General features: G+C 36.0%; 1 protein-coding gene across 1 annotated transcript in view; it reads left to right on the top strand.

Moving 5' to 3' along the window:
* ALKAL1 (ALK and LTK ligand 1) overlaps nucleotides 1–13687 on the top strand; it is a 35152-nt gene extending 21465 nt beyond the window's left edge. Inside the window, exons 3-6 of the mRNA XM_079301887.1 lie at nucleotides 3879–3932; nucleotides 7827–7907; nucleotides 10122–10198; nucleotides 13035–13687. Of these exons, the coding sequence (XP_079158013.1) occupies nucleotides 3879–3932; nucleotides 7827–7907; nucleotides 10122–10186 (200 nt within the window). The 3' untranslated portion in view covers nucleotides 10187–10198; nucleotides 13035–13687. The remainder of the gene's footprint in view (nucleotides 1–3878; nucleotides 3933–7826; nucleotides 7908–10121; nucleotides 10199–13034) is intronic.
* The last annotated feature ends 4772 nt before the right edge of the window (nucleotides 13688–18459 follow it).

The raw sequence follows: 18459 nt of genomic DNA, 5'->3' as shown, positions 1-18459 counted from the left end.
CAAAGGTGTCACCACCATTTCTGGTTGGCCCAGCCTTGACCAGTGGAGAACTTTTGCTGTGAAAACTAATTCTCTGAATAAATTAAAAATATACAGAAGTTGTCTGTTGGGAGCAGAAACAGATGGAGATCTTGATTTTTTTCTGCCTGTGGATGTGGAGGTTTTATGTTCCAAGTCAACAAACTGTTGTGTGGAGTTGACTTATTTCAGGGCTGTGATCACAGGGTTTTTTTTATTTATACTCCATTAGGACATGAATGTTCCTGGCACAATTATGGTGACATGATACTGGAACAGTGCAAACACAGGGTAAAAATCAGCACCTGCTGTCACAACTTTGCAATCTGAACAGATAAAACACAGAAAGTGAAGGCACAGAAAGGTGGAAAGACCCATTGAAGGTGGAGCCATGTCTTAAGTTATAAGCTGAGGACAAACCTGAGACCAAGATCTCCCACCTTCTTTGCAATTTCACTCAAATTAGTGAAAAATTAAACATTACTGTCAGCTGCTGGGTGCTGAATAACAACTGAAATAACAATCTTCTAGGGAATTATCTTTGCAACAGTGGTTAATCAACTTTGGAAAGTGTAACAAAATTTGAGAGAGGAGAGCTGGATCAGCTGTTACTTACTGATTCCTAGCTCAAACCTGGCTGGTTCTGACCATCATCACATTTATCCCAGCTGGGATAAAACTCAGGCAGGTCTAGTCACATCTTACCTAATGCCATGAGATCTCTGAAATGTCAGCTTGATAAAACTAACAGTATGGATTGGTTTAGAACCAACTTTATTCATTATGAACTTAACCATTTTGTCTGTGAAGCAGAGCTGGAAAACCCTCTAAATTTGTCTTGTCCTAGAGTTTACCATAAATATTTCTGCTATTTAGACAGAAGAACCAGTAGCAAATCCATCTTAGCACCATTTAATAGTTGCCCATGGCTGGTGATGTCTCTGGAAGAACAGGTAATATTTTGCTCCAAATGAGTAAATATCAAAGAATATATATAGATGTAAATAAGAATGTAAATAAGAAATAAATCATTGAACTAAGGTTATTTATGATTATAAACTGAGATTATGCCCAAAACCAGCACAGGGTCAATAGCTCAAATGCCTTTTAACTCATATGTATTCTGTGGTGAGCAGTGCAGACTTCATAAGCCTGGGCACAAGAATGCCACAGTTTAAATATTCTCCTAGCCGATTAAAAGCCAATATTACTCTATCCCATAGGATATATACTGGCTGTATTTTAATAGTTTATGTAACATGGTCTTAAGGCAAGAATGGATTAAGTAAACCCTCTCCACTCAGTATTTCCTTAAAACATTTTTATTTTCCTGTCTCTTTCAGTTTTTCACAGTGTGACTTTGAAGTGCTTTTATTTCAGTAATACTTTGCCAATCTATCTTATTATAATAGCACTTCTGCTTTTCTTCTGTGAAATTAGTATGTCAAAGAAATTTAAGTTGCATTGTGAGGATATGAGCCTTTGTTGTGAAAATGGACACCTTAGTAGGTGATAGATAACACATGAAATATGACTGGAGCAACTAAGAACTTGTCAGAAGCCAGAAAAATCTTGTTCAGGGGTTTTTCATGGTGAATTTTTTGCTGCTTTATAGAAGAGCTTGTTAGAAGTATGCATGAACTTGATATCCTTCTTCTGGCTGCAGTGTGATCAGGAGTCAGTGACACATATTCTATTCAAAGATGTTCATTAGTTTGATTGAAATGCTGGGTCCTTTCAGACCCCAGACTCACAGTTGTGTGCAGACAGAAGGGCTGCTGGAAGGAGAAGAAAATGACTGTGCTTGTGCTGGACAATTCATAGTTCAGGGGGAGCTGCCTCTGCCTTTAGAGCCAGAAGCGTTCCAGTAACCTGTGCTGCCTGTGATCCTCATACAAATGAGCTTGGGCTGTTTTTGTGCAGGGCTGGGGGGTTCACTGGTGGTGTTTTCCCCAGCACATGCACCGTGCTGTGAAGCAAAGGAGCACTTGGAGGGAGCTGGGCCATGGGCACATGCTGAAAGCTGCTTGCTGCCCGGAGGGACAGGGGAGCAGCAGGGGAGCAGCAGGCACACAGGCAGTGTCACTGGGCTGCTTTTCAACACACAACTGACCTACATTTCCTGCTGGGGCAGGGAAGGCTGGGCTGCTCTGAGCCCTGGGCCAATGTGTGTTACTCGTGGAAAGCAGACTCTGCAGGTTTTATATTGGTAATTTTATACTGGCAATGCATAACTCCTTGAGAGAGCATCAGTCTGTCCCACTGTTTCACCTTCTGAGCATTAAGGGGTGGGGTTTTGTCTGTATGCAGACTTTTCCTAAAGAATTTTATGGGGCAAATGCAGAATTTTATGGGACAAAAAGCAGGCACTGTTCCCATAGGAAATTCTATGTACTTTGCAAGTGTCTGTATCTAAATGTTCTTTGTCTGAGCAAGAATGGTCATTTCCTAACCCACCCTTCACCAGACTGTGATTATTCATCAGTGCTTGTCCACTTGAGGCATCTCATTCAAAACTCACACCAATTGTTTCCCTATTTTACCTTTTTATATTCTTCATTCTGTATAATTTTAAGCTACCTGACATTTCTTATTAAAATTCTGAGTTTATTGGAGGAGGGGTAACATTTCTTCTAGAACAAGAAAAGAAAATAGTAAAGCCTGTTATTTTTTAAGGAATCTTAAGTAAAGTAGGTCTCCTAACCTTGATGAGTTGCAGTAAGACTTGGGCATTTTATCTTAAAAATCCCAGCATAAAAATACACCCATGTGACCTCTGAGAAACTGCCTAAAGCCAGTGGTAAGAATTTATCTTGGCAGATAACCAACATCTTCCTATAGTATGAAAGGAAACTAGCTCTCTTCTGAGCTAAATGTAAATTCAGATTGGGAATTGAAAAAGTGTAGGAGAATACAAAGATTTAAAATTACTTTGTGTGTAAAGAAATATTTTTAGTGAACAAATAAATTTAACTGCAGGTCCTAATACTGCAAGTTAGTCATGTTCCTTGTCTAACTGCCAGGGAAGGTTCTTTGAATTTGACATAACAGGCAGCTTGTGACTATCTCCAGTAATAACTGCAGGTACCCAAAAATTTACTAATGGGTTTTTTCAGTGGAAAATTCATGAGACTGGGGGGAAGTGTACTTGTTCTGAGGGTATTTACTTACATTAGGAGTTTCTGCTGTCAGCCAGAGGCAGCATCCCATTGAAAAAAAAAAGAGGAACATAAAAAGAAAAAGGAAATTTATGTTTTTGTGTTAGTTCCATTTTCTTTTCTTTGTGATTCTTTTGTATGTACTGAGGCTTCTACTCTCTTGTACTTTCTGGGAAAAAAATGCCATAAATGGAAATTGAATGTTTTAAAATTCACAACAATTTTCACAGGAGAGGAGGACCATTTTTTAACTAATACTGCAATAAAAATTTGTGATTTGTAGGATACTTTTCAAGTACTTGTTATTTCCAACCCCATAAAGTGATATTTAATTTGTATTTATGTAAGTATTTTACATAATTTCTTTAGGTACTAACATACTTGTTAGTATGATAGTGTATTTATACTATTTACAGTATGTCTATACTTACAGACCCACTCAGACCTAAGATGTGCAGAATTAAGTGTCAGAAAATCATTGTGCATTGTAGGATGACTATTCAGCATTCATCTGGGAATTACCTGAAATACTTCACAATGTTTACATACCCACACTCCCAAGACACTGAAAATTAATTCTATAGTTAATTTGGGAAGCTATTTTGTCTCTGGACATCAGGCATCTTGGCGTGTTATGTTTTCAAAGTTTTTATTGCAATTCCAAGGCTACATAAGCATAATTTTTTTTCCTTCTCTCCTTAGAAATTTTTCCAAGGGATTCCAGTCTAAAAGACAAGTTCATTAAACATTTTACAGGTAAGGCAGGTACTTGTGTTTTCCCACATGTGCATATTCTAAGTAGCTATGAATGTCACACCGCTAATTCTTTTGCAGCTCAACACCAAATTAACATTTCTGAAGTTAAATGTGCATATTTTAGAACTAGAAATTTTTGAAGAACTCCAGTTTCATTGAGTTGAACTATCTGGTCTAAAATAACTTTGAAAATGTGGTAAGTTAAAACATAATCTAAAAGTCATTGTTTAACTTTTATCCTCCTATCATGCTTTTCATATTTATTTTTGCATTCAGTAATTATAGATTTAAATTTAGTCCAATTTCATTGGACTGCACATATCTTTAGGAAACAGACCTTTGTGACCAAGTAAGTTTTTACAAATCAGAGATTTCCTGCATCTATCTCATGACGTCTATGTGTGGATACTTATTTCAATAGTAAAAACAGATAGAACGAGGAAGGATTAAATTAATATAAATGAAAAATAAGAATAACTTGTGGTTTCAAATGTGAAACTTTATGATGCGTACAGCCAATTGAAAACTGAGGTGGATGTTAATGCACTTAACTTTGGAACTGTATTGTAACTACTGAGAAAAATATTATACCCTCTGAATATGTGCAATATGAATTGCCAATGATTCTTTGCTCTCCAGTCCCAGCTTTCTCTAACTCAGAAAAGTGAAGGTCTCAAAATATGACACTGCAAATCTCGTGGTGATTTTCAAGTTTATTTAAAGTATTGAAACTAAACAGTGGAGAAACAGTTGGCCATTGGAGCATGAAACAGAAAACTGGAAATAATTATGCATTTTCTCTTTGCTGGAAATTTCAGGCAGTGCTTGACAAGAAAGGAAAGTATTTGTTGTCTCTTGCATGGGGGAAGTGTACTTAAACCTTTGGGATAAGCACAGTTTTAGGGATCTTTCTGCCAATGGCTCACTGCAACCCAACAGAATCTACAGGAAATGTGCCAGAGCCAGCTGGCCCTTCACCCTTGCAGTGAACAAAAGTAATTGTGAACCTGACCATTTTCAGTCCATATGAGAAAGAAATTAACATAGATCTTCAATGTATGCTATGCTATATAACACAGCAATACTGAATATTCCTCTCCTGGGAAGGACAGACAAGAAACATTTGTTTATGATAGTACTTAATCAATTTCCTTTTCATTCTTAGCTTTGGAATCTCCTCAGCTACCCTAAAAAAGCTCAACATAAGAATCTGGGGAAGCTAAGTACTGAATACAGAATGAGTTTCATTACTCAAAACCAGGGAAAAAAAACATGAGTTTAACAGAAGGTATTTTGAGCATGGTAAATCATAGAAAAGAAAAAGAGGAAAAAAAATACTTGCAGGCCAGTCTCTGGAGCCATTCATTAAATTAATAGTCCTTTTCTGCATGAATAGTTGCCATCAAAATTGCTGAAATTGCTTGAGTAAGATTAGCTGGAATGAATGAGGAAATCAGGATCAGTTTAAAATACTAGAAGTTTATTTGTTGGCTCAGAATTTCTGCCTACAGTTAGCTTCTTTCTTCTTCTTTCTTCTTCTTTTTCTTCTTTCTTTTTCTTATCTATCTATCTATCTATCTATCTATCTATCTATCTATCTATCTATCTATCTATCTATCTTCTATCTATCTATCTATCTATCTATCTATCTATCTATCTATCTATCTATCTATCTTTTTATTTCTCTTTTTCTCTTTTGTATTTCTCTTTTTCTCTTTCTGTCTCTTCTTCTCTTTCATTCTTTTTTAAAACATATCTTAAGATCTTCAATGATGGAGTTTTCTGCTTGTTGTTGTATTTAATTTAATTTAATTTAATTTTATTTTATTTTATTTTTCATGGTTTTATTAGATTCTGTAATTCATAGGCATTTGCTTAAAATACAGTGGAACTTTGGGTTTTGTTACTCTGTTCCAATCGTAATCTTCTAGCAGCCTTCATTAATTAAACTGTTTGATTATAGTCCTTACCTGTTCAAGAATTAGGACATCATAAAATAATGAAGTTGTGGGAAAAAAAAAAAAAAAGAGAGAAGCTGAAATCAACATTATCTTTATAGTCCATTATCTTTACAGTTTCAGAGTTAAGAAAATTATTGCACACTTCTCACATGCCAGGAATAATAGACACATTTTAAAGCCAAATAAGAACCATATGTAACAGCCCTTGACTGTAGGAAAAATCATAAATAATCTTGTGAGTCATAAAGCAATCTATCAATTTAGCTTGGAAAGCCAGCTGACACAGGGTGTTTTGTAAGGCACAAATAAAATTAACAGCCTATTTTTTTGATGACAGGCAAGAGTGCTAGAAAAGCATCTTTTATGTGAAAGGACATGGAATTTATTGAGTGACAAAAGCCAGTGTTGTCTCCATATATGCTGGATAATTTCAAATTACATATTTTTCCTTGAGCCTAATTACTCACTCAGATAAAAAAAAAATGGCAACAATATTCCAGTTCAGACTTGCAAAGGCTGCTCTTCCAGTTTGTTGAAAAGCTTATTTGTGGCTGCAAAAACCTACTGAAATCCATGTACTAGTGTAAAATATATCTAGCCTTCAAGTATGTTCACTGCCATAGAGAGGAATCTTCTCTGGAGCTCATGGCAGTTTGGCTTCACTATCCAGAGAGAATTAACTTGATATATTTTACCAGGCTCACAAACCACCTTTCAAGTTACAAAACAAGTATTTTTTCCAAGAAATGCTTGTGTCTTCTTCTGAAAGGAAAGTTGGCCAACAAAGTCTGCTTCAAGTGCATCATTTTGTAGCATTGCTTGAAACAAGTTATTTTTATTCAGGATTCCTAATTGTACTAAATTTAGATTTAAATTTAGTCTTATTTGCTTAATGTCAGCTTATGTCAATGTTTTCTGTCCAAACCACTGGATACTCATCCTCAGCTGTCAGTGACAGTCTTGCTAAGCAGGTTACATGATCCAAATATTACATTTTGCTCTCCTTTTCAACTTGAATGTCACCAGTAATACTTTGCTGGGGTCATCAGTGATTTTGGAAAGGGTCTTTGGCAACTTGCTACAGTTGAGCCATGTTTTTATAGAAAAATAGAACTACAGGATGGTTTGGGGTGTAAGAAACCATAAAGATCATCTAGTTCCAACCCTCTGGCCATGAGCAGGGACACCTTTTTTATCAAATATTAATGTAAACAGATGGCACAGTATTTCCAGAGAAGAGAGCAACACGCTATACCCTGGACAAGCTGGGATTTGCCTTGCCAAAGATGAAACATCCTGCATTCTGCACATGTGTATGCTTTTTACTAGGATTATTTTAACAGGAGATCAGATTCCGAGATGTTATTCACCTGTCATTTTTTTTCCCTCAACACCCACACTGTATATTAGGAATTTTATAAACTATCTATGTGCAAATTAAAATAATTAGTACGTGAAAGTACTTCATCTTTCCAGGGGTTAGAAACTCATATTTGCTTAAAATGTTGCTTTTATTTATCTTTACAAATAGTATTCTCAGTCCAGGTGCATTATTACTTCTACATTAGACTACAGACAGCTATTGAACAAACTAGATTCTATTCTAATTGTCAATCTATTTTCATATAAGAAATTTTGCTGCTAATTTTGAATTACTGGAATTTCAAGGCTAAACCAGCCTGTCATTTACACATGTAGTTTTCCTGGTTTTTTTTTTAATCATGAACATAAAGGCACATCAACAGAATTTCTCTCTATTTAATTAGCATTACTATACCTGTGTTGCATCATAGTTGTTTAAGGTACAATAAAAGACTAAATGCAATTTTAGCCAAGATAAGATGATGAATGCTATGTGTTGTTTGTAATTCATTGAAGCTGCAGAACAGTGACACTGAGAGCTTGTTGTTAACTCCTCCTTGTTTCCAAACAGGGCCAGTCACATTTTCCTCAGAGTGTAGTAAGCACTTTCATCGACTGTATCACAACACAAGGGACTGCTCAACACCAACCTGTAAGTAGCAAAGTACCTTTTAATGCTAGCTGTGATATGTGTTTGAAAGCAACACACTTTTCCTATTAAATCTTTGATGTCTTGGTCCTTTTTTAACAATTGCTCTTTAGCACTACATTACAAAACATATCCAAGTCTTCTAATATATAGAGATTTTCTATTAATGCACTTGCTGCCAGCTGAACATCATGGAGTTCCTTCAAAGAGGTGCTGAAATAAATGAAATGAAAGCTACATTGAAAAAAATCAGTGGAGCATGCTTATGCAGAGGGCAGACTTGAAACCATATTCTTCTTCCTGCTCTCTTTTGCTTTACTTGTGCAAGATAAAAACTGAACCATTCTTACTTTTTATTATTGCTTAATAGTAGGGTTATATCTTTGGGGTTTAGTATATTTCAGCTTGTGAGTATAGTTTTCTGTTTTATTCATTGTTAAACAACATAAAATAATTTGATTCATCATTCTGTAATTGATACTTTCAGTTCTCATCAAACAACCTTCCTCACTGAGACTGCAGAAGCTTTGTTTTAACACAGCCTGAATATAATTTTGTTGGAGACACTGAAAAATAGAAGGGTTCTTGGATAAAATGGATATGAAAAGCTAATAAAATCCCCAAACCAAAAGGGAAATTCTTTAAATATAAGTTATTTCAGCATTCTCTAGTGCAATGGACAATTCAGTTAAAGTCAGTGGAAATTAAGCAGCGTGTTTTAATTAGAGAAGGTGAATCTCATTAGGGATGCATAAGCATAAACTGTGGACAGAGTTTGGTGGTTTGGAAGATTTTCAGGATTTAACATGAGAAAACAAGGCACTTTCTGACTGCATCATTTAGAAGCTCTGTTTGTGAGCAGCTGAGATGCTCTCTCACCATAGCTCAGCACCTCAGAGGATTTAGTGTTTAAAAGGGGATGGAGCAGCCCTCATCTCCATTTGCCTTTATGCTTATCAGAAGCTGGAATGTAGGAATTCATAGCTGATCCTCAAAATATATACAGGCAGATTTCTAAGTACACAGAGGAGTAGGCAAGGCATATTTTTAGTACATGCTGTGCAACAAAAATACCATGTTGGTTGTTGTATGCCCTGATACACAGATCCGGAGTATGTGAATATTGTTTGGACTTTTAAGTATTGCCAGAGCATTTCACTTTATTTCTAAAGAAACACAGTAATATTATTTTTTCTTCTAATTAAACAGCTTTTCTTAAAGTTAAAAACAAGGCCGTGATTTTTGAAAGTTTTTTTTTAGTTCAACTATAAAAATAAATGTAAAATAAAAAGAGCTATTTAAACCACAGCACAGCTTTTGTTCCCCCTTGCATCAAGCAAACCCAAAGCAGACAATGGGCTACATTCACCTGAAATATTCTGTTCTAAAAAGGAGAGCTAAATCTTCAGATTTGTCTCCACCTTATCCATCACTCAGGCTGATCAAGATCTTTCCCTATGTCTTTAGAGGGGTTTGATATATTCTTTCAGGGACACCTTAGTCATTCTGGGATGGCTGTGGATGAGTTATTTCCTCTCCTTCTGACATGGCTATATACTGTACAAATATTTTCTGAGGAACTGAAACCCATATAGCAATCACATTTTTTGCTGTTTGGCACAATTTATGTTAAGCTTTATTAAACTACTTCTCAAGCAAGAGAAGAAATTAGCACCTATGTGTTTCTTGTTAGCAAATATCAGAAAGGATGGCAGTGACTGGGTCCGTTTGAACCAAATGGTCATTTGAACCAAGGATTCATGACAGAGGGATTGAAAGTGGGAGGTTAGTATCTTTAGTCTGTTGATTAGGAGATGTACTTAAACGTGAAAAATATGCAATCAAATCAATATTAATATTAATGGAACAATAAAATGTTTGAAACAGACTGACTTCTAACTGTCTTATAGTCTGATAGTGAGAATAACCTCCCAGTTAATGAGTTATATTTCTGGTCTTTACATCCCAGTGCAAAACTATCTGCTCAAAATTTGAATTCCTGCCATCACTAGTACTTTTCCTCTAGAGCACTGATTATGCTAAGGTATAATCTAATGTTACATCTTGCTCACAGAATTTCACGAGTTTCTATCAGATAACAGCTTCACTGTGCAGTGTCTGAAATTCAAGTACAAACTTTAAATTTAATTTTATGCAGTTTTTGAGGGCATCTGGCAACTGAGATTCATTATTACTGTGGATAATTTTGTTTTATAGATTACAAAAGGTGTGCAAGATTGCTAACGAGATTAGCAATGAGCCCTTTGTGTACACAGTCCTAGGATGTTTGCTATGTAAGTACCATTTTCCCCACTCATTTTCTTATTTGTTAAATGGTCTAGTGATTTACTTCACACTTGTACCTTGTTATCAGTGTACATACAAAAATGTGGTATTATCAGAGTGCATCAGCCTGCAACTTTGGCATTGCAGAACTGGCTGGTTCCACCTGACAATACATAAAAACATAAATACCTCTGACAGACCCCACTGCAATTTCCTACAAGTCACTTGTGGCACTGCAGTCCATAATTATGCACTGGGTGGCCTCTTATTGTCCAAAATTTCAAGAAGTCTGGTTGGTGAAAGAAAAATGCTCAAGGACTTAATCAGCACATTTATTTCAGGCCATTCTGCAGAGGACTTTGTTGCTAATCCATGGAAGAAACAGAATTTCTTGGTCTCAGGTCTATCAATGCAATCTTCATAGATAACCTGTCACTTCATTCATTTCTGGGACCACTTTTCATTCCCATATTGTCTCCTGAGAATTTCTAAAACGTTAATAACCACTTCATGGTGATGGAAGGAAACTGGACATAAAGATGTGGAAAGCTAAAGGTTTCACTAAATAGTCTGAAGAAGAAACCAGTCCATTTGTGTTTATGAATAGCATGTCAAATGTGTTAATTAAACAGCATTGTCATGGATAAAAGAGACATCTCAAAGTCAGCTGTTTTCTCCTATAGTTTAAATGTTAATAAGGTTCAAAGATTAATTTAAAAATATACACACTGGTTGTTATTATTAACCACTAAAATATATAAAATCAGTGAATTTTATTTATTTAAATGTCTTTAAAGATAATTTCCTTTCACCACCTCCTCCTGACAAATACTGCAAGCTTGGAGCTTGGGGGAGTTGTGTATGTCACTTCTTCCTTCATCAAGACTTCAATTCATACTAATCAAGAATAAGAAAAGAAGAGTAGGATATGAGTCAGTGTTAGCTGATTTGATTTCTCAGTGGAGGTGGGATTCATTTTGGTGGCTGTGCTTTAAAGAATATGGCAATGTTTCAGTTCTGAGAAGAAATGACATAATTTCTTTCTCTTCCTCTGTTCTTAACTATTTACAGTCTCTTTGGCCTCTTGATTTCCAGGTGTTGCAGATGGTTTTTGAATATACCAGGGACAATGTGCCTGAGACTGACTAGGCATCTCATTGCTTTGCCCGTATCTCCTTCTCATGACTCAAGGCAGGAATTCTTTTCTGAATTCCCTACTAAAAAAAAAAAAAAAAAAAAGGGGTGGTGTTGGGGTACTTAAATCCCTGTTTGTTTTTTAGTGTTCTCTTTTTAATCTCGGATTTTTCAACAATCCCACCACTCTTACTTTGTGCAGTTTTACCTTTTTATTCTGTTTTTCCCTTATCTGTATCCATTTACACCTCTGGATTCATGTATCAGGGCTTTCAGAGAGATTTAGGGTGTTCCAAAATTTTTTTTTTCTTTTTCTTTCAAGAGAATGAGTCAAAGATCTGCCTACATATCCACAGCACAGAAGCATCTATCTCATCCTATTTCCATCTTTGAAACACAAAAGGATCAAAAGTTGCTATGATTTGCAAAGCCAGGTGTTTTAATTTGCCTGCCAAAAATACACTCAAGGACATAAAAAATAGGGAAGGAAGGTTTTAAATGGTAAGCATTGCTAGCAGCTCATATGCACTGCATTCCCTTAAAGTTGTATCTAGGTAGGCTTTCTCTCCACTTTGTTAAAAATAGAGAAAAAATTATGGGACAGAGTAGAACCACGATCTGAGTGTTTCCCAGCTGTCACTGTTTGTCCCATTCCTCCACTAAGTACACTGGATAGCTTCCATTATAAATATGACATCCTCAGATCTTCATGTTTACTCATATCCACTGATTCTTGGAATGGAAACATTTTCTTGAGAAGAGTGACGAGTCAGCAAGAGTCGCTCTCACTTCTCTGTTAGTTGGGAATGCAACAAAGGAATTACATATATTCATCCCTCAATAACATTGCATTTCTAACATGATTCTCTGATTGCTTCTACTTCATCTTTTGGCAGAAGGGATCTCTTTTCCTCGCCACCCTCACACTAATATAGAGAGGATGGAGCCGTAGATCCTGTTGCCTGTAAGAAAATTTGCCTTCACTTTAACATCTAACGGAGTCTTGGAAATTCTTGGTTGCCTTGAAGAAGGAGGATCTCTCACTTGAAGAGCTGACAGCTATTTTAAGCCTTTTCCTGCCAGCACTAAAATAAGCTGCCTTTTCCTTATTAAAAAAAGCTGCAGTGCTATTATGCAAATATTTTCCTTCCTCGTCTGTAAATATCCGAGTATACAAAGAAGACGTGGTCTTTTCCTCTTCGAAATGAACTGTTGCTGGGGGAAGCCAGTCACCTGCCTGCCGTTCGTGGCCGCCCCAGCCGCGGCGGGATGTTTCAGCACCATGGAGAGGCGCCGCGCCCCGGGCAGCCGCGGGCTCCGGGGCCGGGGGACCGGGCACATGCTGCCCTTACGGCTCTTAAGAGGTTTTGGGTGGGATTGCTTTCATTTCCTGAGTTGGATCCCGGCAAATGGAAGTACAGCATTTGATGAAACCCAGAATGTAGAGTTGTACATATGCACGGGGAACTTCCCTGCAAGATGCAGCAGCGCAGACCACTATGTGTTAAACTTCTTGGCATTGACGCTGAGGATTTGCCACGGCAAAACTCATTAGTGTTCACAGGAGGGAAGGACCCACTGGCATTTGAAGTTAATCTTATGATTTATTCAATCCGCAGGAAACTGTGGTTTGTGAACAGAATTTTACTAAGTAGTCTGCTTCTCTGGTTTGAAACTAGTTATAAAATGGCATGTCTTTTTCTCTTGCAGACTTTCTACCAAGGAGAGAATTCTGATTTGCCAAGAAAGTGCCTTGAAATCTTCAAAAATGGAGAAGACATCTTTTATCTTTTTGATTTACAATGTTTTGTTATTAGATGCATTTTATTTTCATATATTTGTCCGACATTCCATATTTGTGTGAAGCATTATTTTATTTTGTAAATTTGTTGCCTATAGTTCAGACAAGCCAATTATTTAAATACATTGTATATGAAGAATACTAATGATAATGATTAAATGTTATAACTGTATGCAGGGAGTTGGTAAAATTTTGCTGTTTCTCTTGTTCCGTTGTATTTACATCATTCTGCTCAGGCTCTTACTCTCATTATTTGCACTAACTTGAAATGCAGAAGTCTGTGTAACTGAAATCTGAATAAGCTGTAAGTGGGGAAGTTTTACTTGCCATGGAAGATATTTTATATTATGAAGCTTTGTTAATATATACATATATATTATTGTGCATCAGAAAAAATTTTGCTCAGAAATGCACCTTGCTTTCAGGAACATTTGTATGACTATTTTGGATTTTCATCAGTTACATTTGTACTGGCACTTATGGAAAGAGTTGCAAATAATGTAAATATAAAGACTGGAAAACTGCAATGCAGTTTTGGTGGAATAAAGAACATAAAAAGAAACTATTTTACAGGAGGGATTATTTAATTATATTAAGAGGTCACTTATTTAATACATATATATATATTTAATCTACTGGTGAACTTGAAATAATCTTCCACTGAGAACTTCAAACTTGTGGGTTTAGTATTTTGCAGCATTTAATTTTCATGAGGTAAATTTTATTCAGGCATTTATTTTCCAACTAAATAAGTGCAAACAAAAATGCATCAAGTACCTAGTATGAACAATAGAAAACATCTACAAGTGTGCAGAGAGGGTAATAAAAAAGTCTAACAGAAGAAAAGATATGCTTTTTAATACCATAAATCCAAATGTTATGATGAATGAATTTGGCTGGTGATAGATCAGTCTTAAATATTTGGGAAGACTCCAATGTCTACATATTTTTTATTTAAAATCAAGTTATATTGGTCATATTTGCTCTTCATGTTACATCTCATCTCTTTTATTGCAAGCTCCTCTGATTGCTTTACAAAGAATCCAATGGGGGTTTTATGGTCCAACCCAGAGAAATTGACAACACACATTGATTTCTCTGCACAAAACTGATCATTCAAGATAATCCCTTCAGATTAAATATTATCTCTACCCTTTCCCTCAATGTGGCCTTCATGAGCCCCTTAGCTTCTAGGCCCTGCACTTTTCCCTCTACAGAAGAGCAGGAAAACTTTGCCCTGGGATTCCTCATCAAATAGCAAAGAGCCGCCTTGTTATCCAAAGGGGTTTTCTTCCTTCTATCAATATTCAGTGCATTACCCCACCAAAGCTATGCAGTGTCTTCTGATGCTCTAAGCAGTACAGCCCTCAACTTTTAGAAGTACTTACTCCATTGATAGTCCCAGCTAGAAGGTTGTCCTGTGCTTTCTGTATTTGTGATAAACTGGATGAATTTTCAAACTTTCTGCAATCATGTTCTTTTGGTAAAAACAAAGTTTTCATGTCTCCTTCTAATCCACATTGAAAGCAATATTCATACTGAAAAACCCAGTGATTTGAATGGTGAGAAGGATATCTTTGTATCTCTGTGAGTAACATACTTCATAGAAGAATTATTGGCCAAAACACTTCAGCAGAGGAGAAAAGATGAGGCTCAGAACAGGCAATCAGGCTCCAAGAAAAGCATTTGTCTTTAGTTCTGCTTTGATATTTCCACTCTGGTTTGCTAGCTCAGTCTAAAAAAAAGTTTATCCTTTCTTTGCTCAAGGGATTGAAAAGAATTCAAGTATTTGTAGTTTTTTTCAAAGAAAATTACTTTTTGTGATATCTGAATTCCAATGGGAAGACCTAATTTTGGTTATTTAATAAAAATTTTGAGCTGAAATCTAATGCGCTAAATCAAGAACTTCACCTCTGAAAAAATAATCTTTCTATTGAGTAGAGAAGATCCACAGATGTTACAAAGATGCAAAGCAGAGATTAGTATGACAAGTTAAAATATTTATGAGGGAAAAAAAATCATGAAAGTATTAAAAGGATAAAATCCCATAGTTCTTTCCCAAAAGTAAAATGGCTTAGATTTAGTTGGCTGGTTTTTTTTTTTGTTTTTTTTTTTTTTTTTTTTTTTCTGGAAACAAATTATTCTTTGAGACATTTGTGGCATGGATCCCTTCTTTCTGTTTGGTCCCTTTTTGATGCTCAGTATGCTCTAAATAGCTGGAAATAAAACCAGCTTTTCTTAGCCACCCCTCTACACCTTTGTTTGTCACTACACTCCACAATAGTTTTTGGATACTAAAGGGGTACTAAAGTTAGTAGCATAAAAATCACAAAGTAGAATAAGACAGTTATTTCATGTTTAACCTGAAACATATATTGTTGTCCTTCTAAGATCTGTTAATGGTCCTCCATTTTAGGAATCAAGTCTAGAGGATGGTTTTTGGAAACACCAAAGTAAAGAGCCAAATGCCATAGAGGCTGAGAGGAGATGATACACTCAAGTAAACTGCAGTTTTGTCACATTTTCACATGATAATTTTCTCTTCCAGATTTTATTTGATTTTTTTCCCATGCAATTTAATAAACAATATTTTGCCTTCAGAAATACTTCTGGTTAAGGCTTTTCCCATTACTGTGTTGCCCTTGCATGCTCAAAATTTTTGTCCAATTTCTGTCCTAGTGGAGAATATTGGATTGGGACAGAACCAGCATCTACAGTAATGACTCATCCCAATTTTTCACTCAGTTAAACTGTTCATCTTTTTCAAACAGCTTCATTGCTTCAGACTTCTGAATTACTAAAGAAAACCACTGTCAGCAAATACTGTTGTTGGTCTGGCCATATTGCAGAGAGAAGGCCAACAGCAATTTAACCTGGATCTGTGCTAATGGTTGCCACAACCCAAAGTTCAATTTTCTGTCTTTATTACTGAGAACATCTTAATTTTTAATCACAACACTGTAGAAGTTTTCCTAGTCTGTGCTTTGGGTGCTATTCAAATGCAGGACAGAGACTTTATTCTCATCTCAGAGGGGTTAAAGCCACAGAGCAAAACACTGAGGAAAGTGTACATTAAAACAATGAACTTTTGATGATCGGTGAGGTGGAAAATGACTGCATTGTCAACTGTCTAAACCCATCACTTGGAGATTTGACAGCAGATAGCAAGACAGCCAAGAAGAGTTTATAAGGAACTCTTCCTGTGATGAGGGCTCTCATTATAGAGGGGCTTTTCTAAAAAACAATTAAAAGAACCCAACGCTACACATAGGAACTCAACATTTCTTACATAGAAAACAAGCGATGGTATGAACACCGTGTAAGTTTCAGAAACTGAAATGTGAACATGAAATGAGACATAGTTTTAAAAAGAAAATTATGCAATGGAAGACACCAAAAAAGAGAGTAAGTAAAAATGTGAAAAATATTAACTGTCAGATTCACCTCGGACACATGCACTGGTCACCTATTGTGAAGACCAGCAAAAGTGTTGAGAGAACAACTGAGATATAAAACAAAAAAATGAACATATGTGAAAGATTTTATTAATTGCTAGGTTGGTTTTCAGCTGCAGGAGGAAATGGGTAAAGCTGAGACATTAGATAGATTAATACACTAGGCATAGGAGATGTAGAAATTCTAATTGTTTCAACATGGCCAAAGAACCAGCACCTCACAAACATTCTTTTTCATCCCACCTGGTCTTCCTTGTCTACTATGAGATCTCTGATTCACCTGCGTCAGAGGCTTGCACTGGTCAGCAGAAAGAGAGATGCTGCTTATAGACCTGTCAGAGCTACCCAGCACTAGGTGGTTTGGCATGAGAAACTCTGAACTGTGACAACAGGTCATTGCAGAAAACCAGGATGAATAGCTGCCATGCTGGGAAAGAAAGAACCTGCCTGAAACAGGTCCCACTGCTCTCACCATCCCATTATCAGGGGTCACCTGCACTGGACCTGAGTTGGGAAAGGTAGCTATGGAAAAGTAAAGGAGTTACACTATGCTGCACTAATACCCTGGAGTATGGGTTTGAATTCCCATGGCTAATATTTGCTGCTGGTCTACATTTAATTTATTTCCTCCTCCATTAACCACCTAATAGCTGAACTTTCCACCCAGTCTTACCTCCTCACTGCCCCTACTCTCTGATCACAGAAAGATATTAAAAAATAAATTAAAAAAAAACAAATGGAAGCTATTATCATTAAAAGCCCTCCAAAGAAAGAACATGGTGTAAATAATTTGTGAAGCTTTCATGTATCTTCACTGTAAGATGATAATTCTTAAATATTTTGGCAGATGAATTTATACCACTTGATAGCATGGTTTTTGCTTTGAGACCCAAGGATGAGTATTTCTTTCAACCATACCAGCATCACTTCAATATCCATGTAGAGTGTTATTAATATAATTACACTGCACAATATAATGAGTGTAATTAATTTAGTTTTGGTGCTCACTTATCACTTATCATGTAATGCTATAGAAGTGCAGTAATTCTGCCCCTTACTTTAGTAGTTGATTCATTTGCTTACTTTTTGTGCCATCCTATTGGAGGCATTTAGTCTAAAAAGAATAATCCTGTCATTACAATTGCTGTCTATTTTTACCTTGAATATGGTTTTTTTTGCATTTTATACATGAAGCAACAAGTTCAAGGAATAATTACTGACTCATTTACTATAAACAAAGCTTATCTTTATTTGAAATATTCACTGATGGTCATGCAGTTCTAACCATGAAGCACATTTTGCAATAGTCTTCTGTTCTCTGCACTATGAACTCCATTTATGCTGCTTGCCACCCTTAGAATTCATTGTCTAAATAGCATATTAATTAAATATTTATTTTCTAGTAACATTAACTTAGAGTTGAAAAATGAATTTATGTTTTCATGGAAATATTTCACTTCCATATCTCAGAAAATGTTAGCTTGGAGCCTATCATTATATGTGTACTTAAAATACAATATGATTTTTTTAATGTGCATTGCTTTGTGATTATCCAGGTCAATTTTTTTTTTCATTGTCTTCCTGTCACTCACTATCTTAAGGTCTGGTAGGAATATTTTACAGTTCAGCTTTCATCTTTGGTGCTCAGAGTGACTTATCATCAACAAAAGTACTTAAAATTGATCACATTTTGAAATTTTGATTGTGCTTTGTTAGAGAGGGGTATATTTCCCATTTGGTCATAAGAGAGGGCTAAGAAAGCAAACAAGCTGCAGCCTTGCCTTTCTTTTCCATTTTGAGCCCTGCTTCTCCCAATAGATATGCCCCTGCTTTATAATATTCTGCTTCAACTAGAAGACATGAAGATATGTATAACTCA

This window comes from Erithacus rubecula, assembly GCF_903797595.1.
Source record: "Erithacus rubecula genome assembly, chromosome: 3".
Taxonomy (NCBI): domain Eukaryota; kingdom Metazoa; phylum Chordata; class Aves; order Passeriformes; family Muscicapidae; genus Erithacus; species Erithacus rubecula.
Note: the sequence above shows the minus strand (reverse complement) of the source record. Positions and strands in the feature narration are given on the sequence as shown.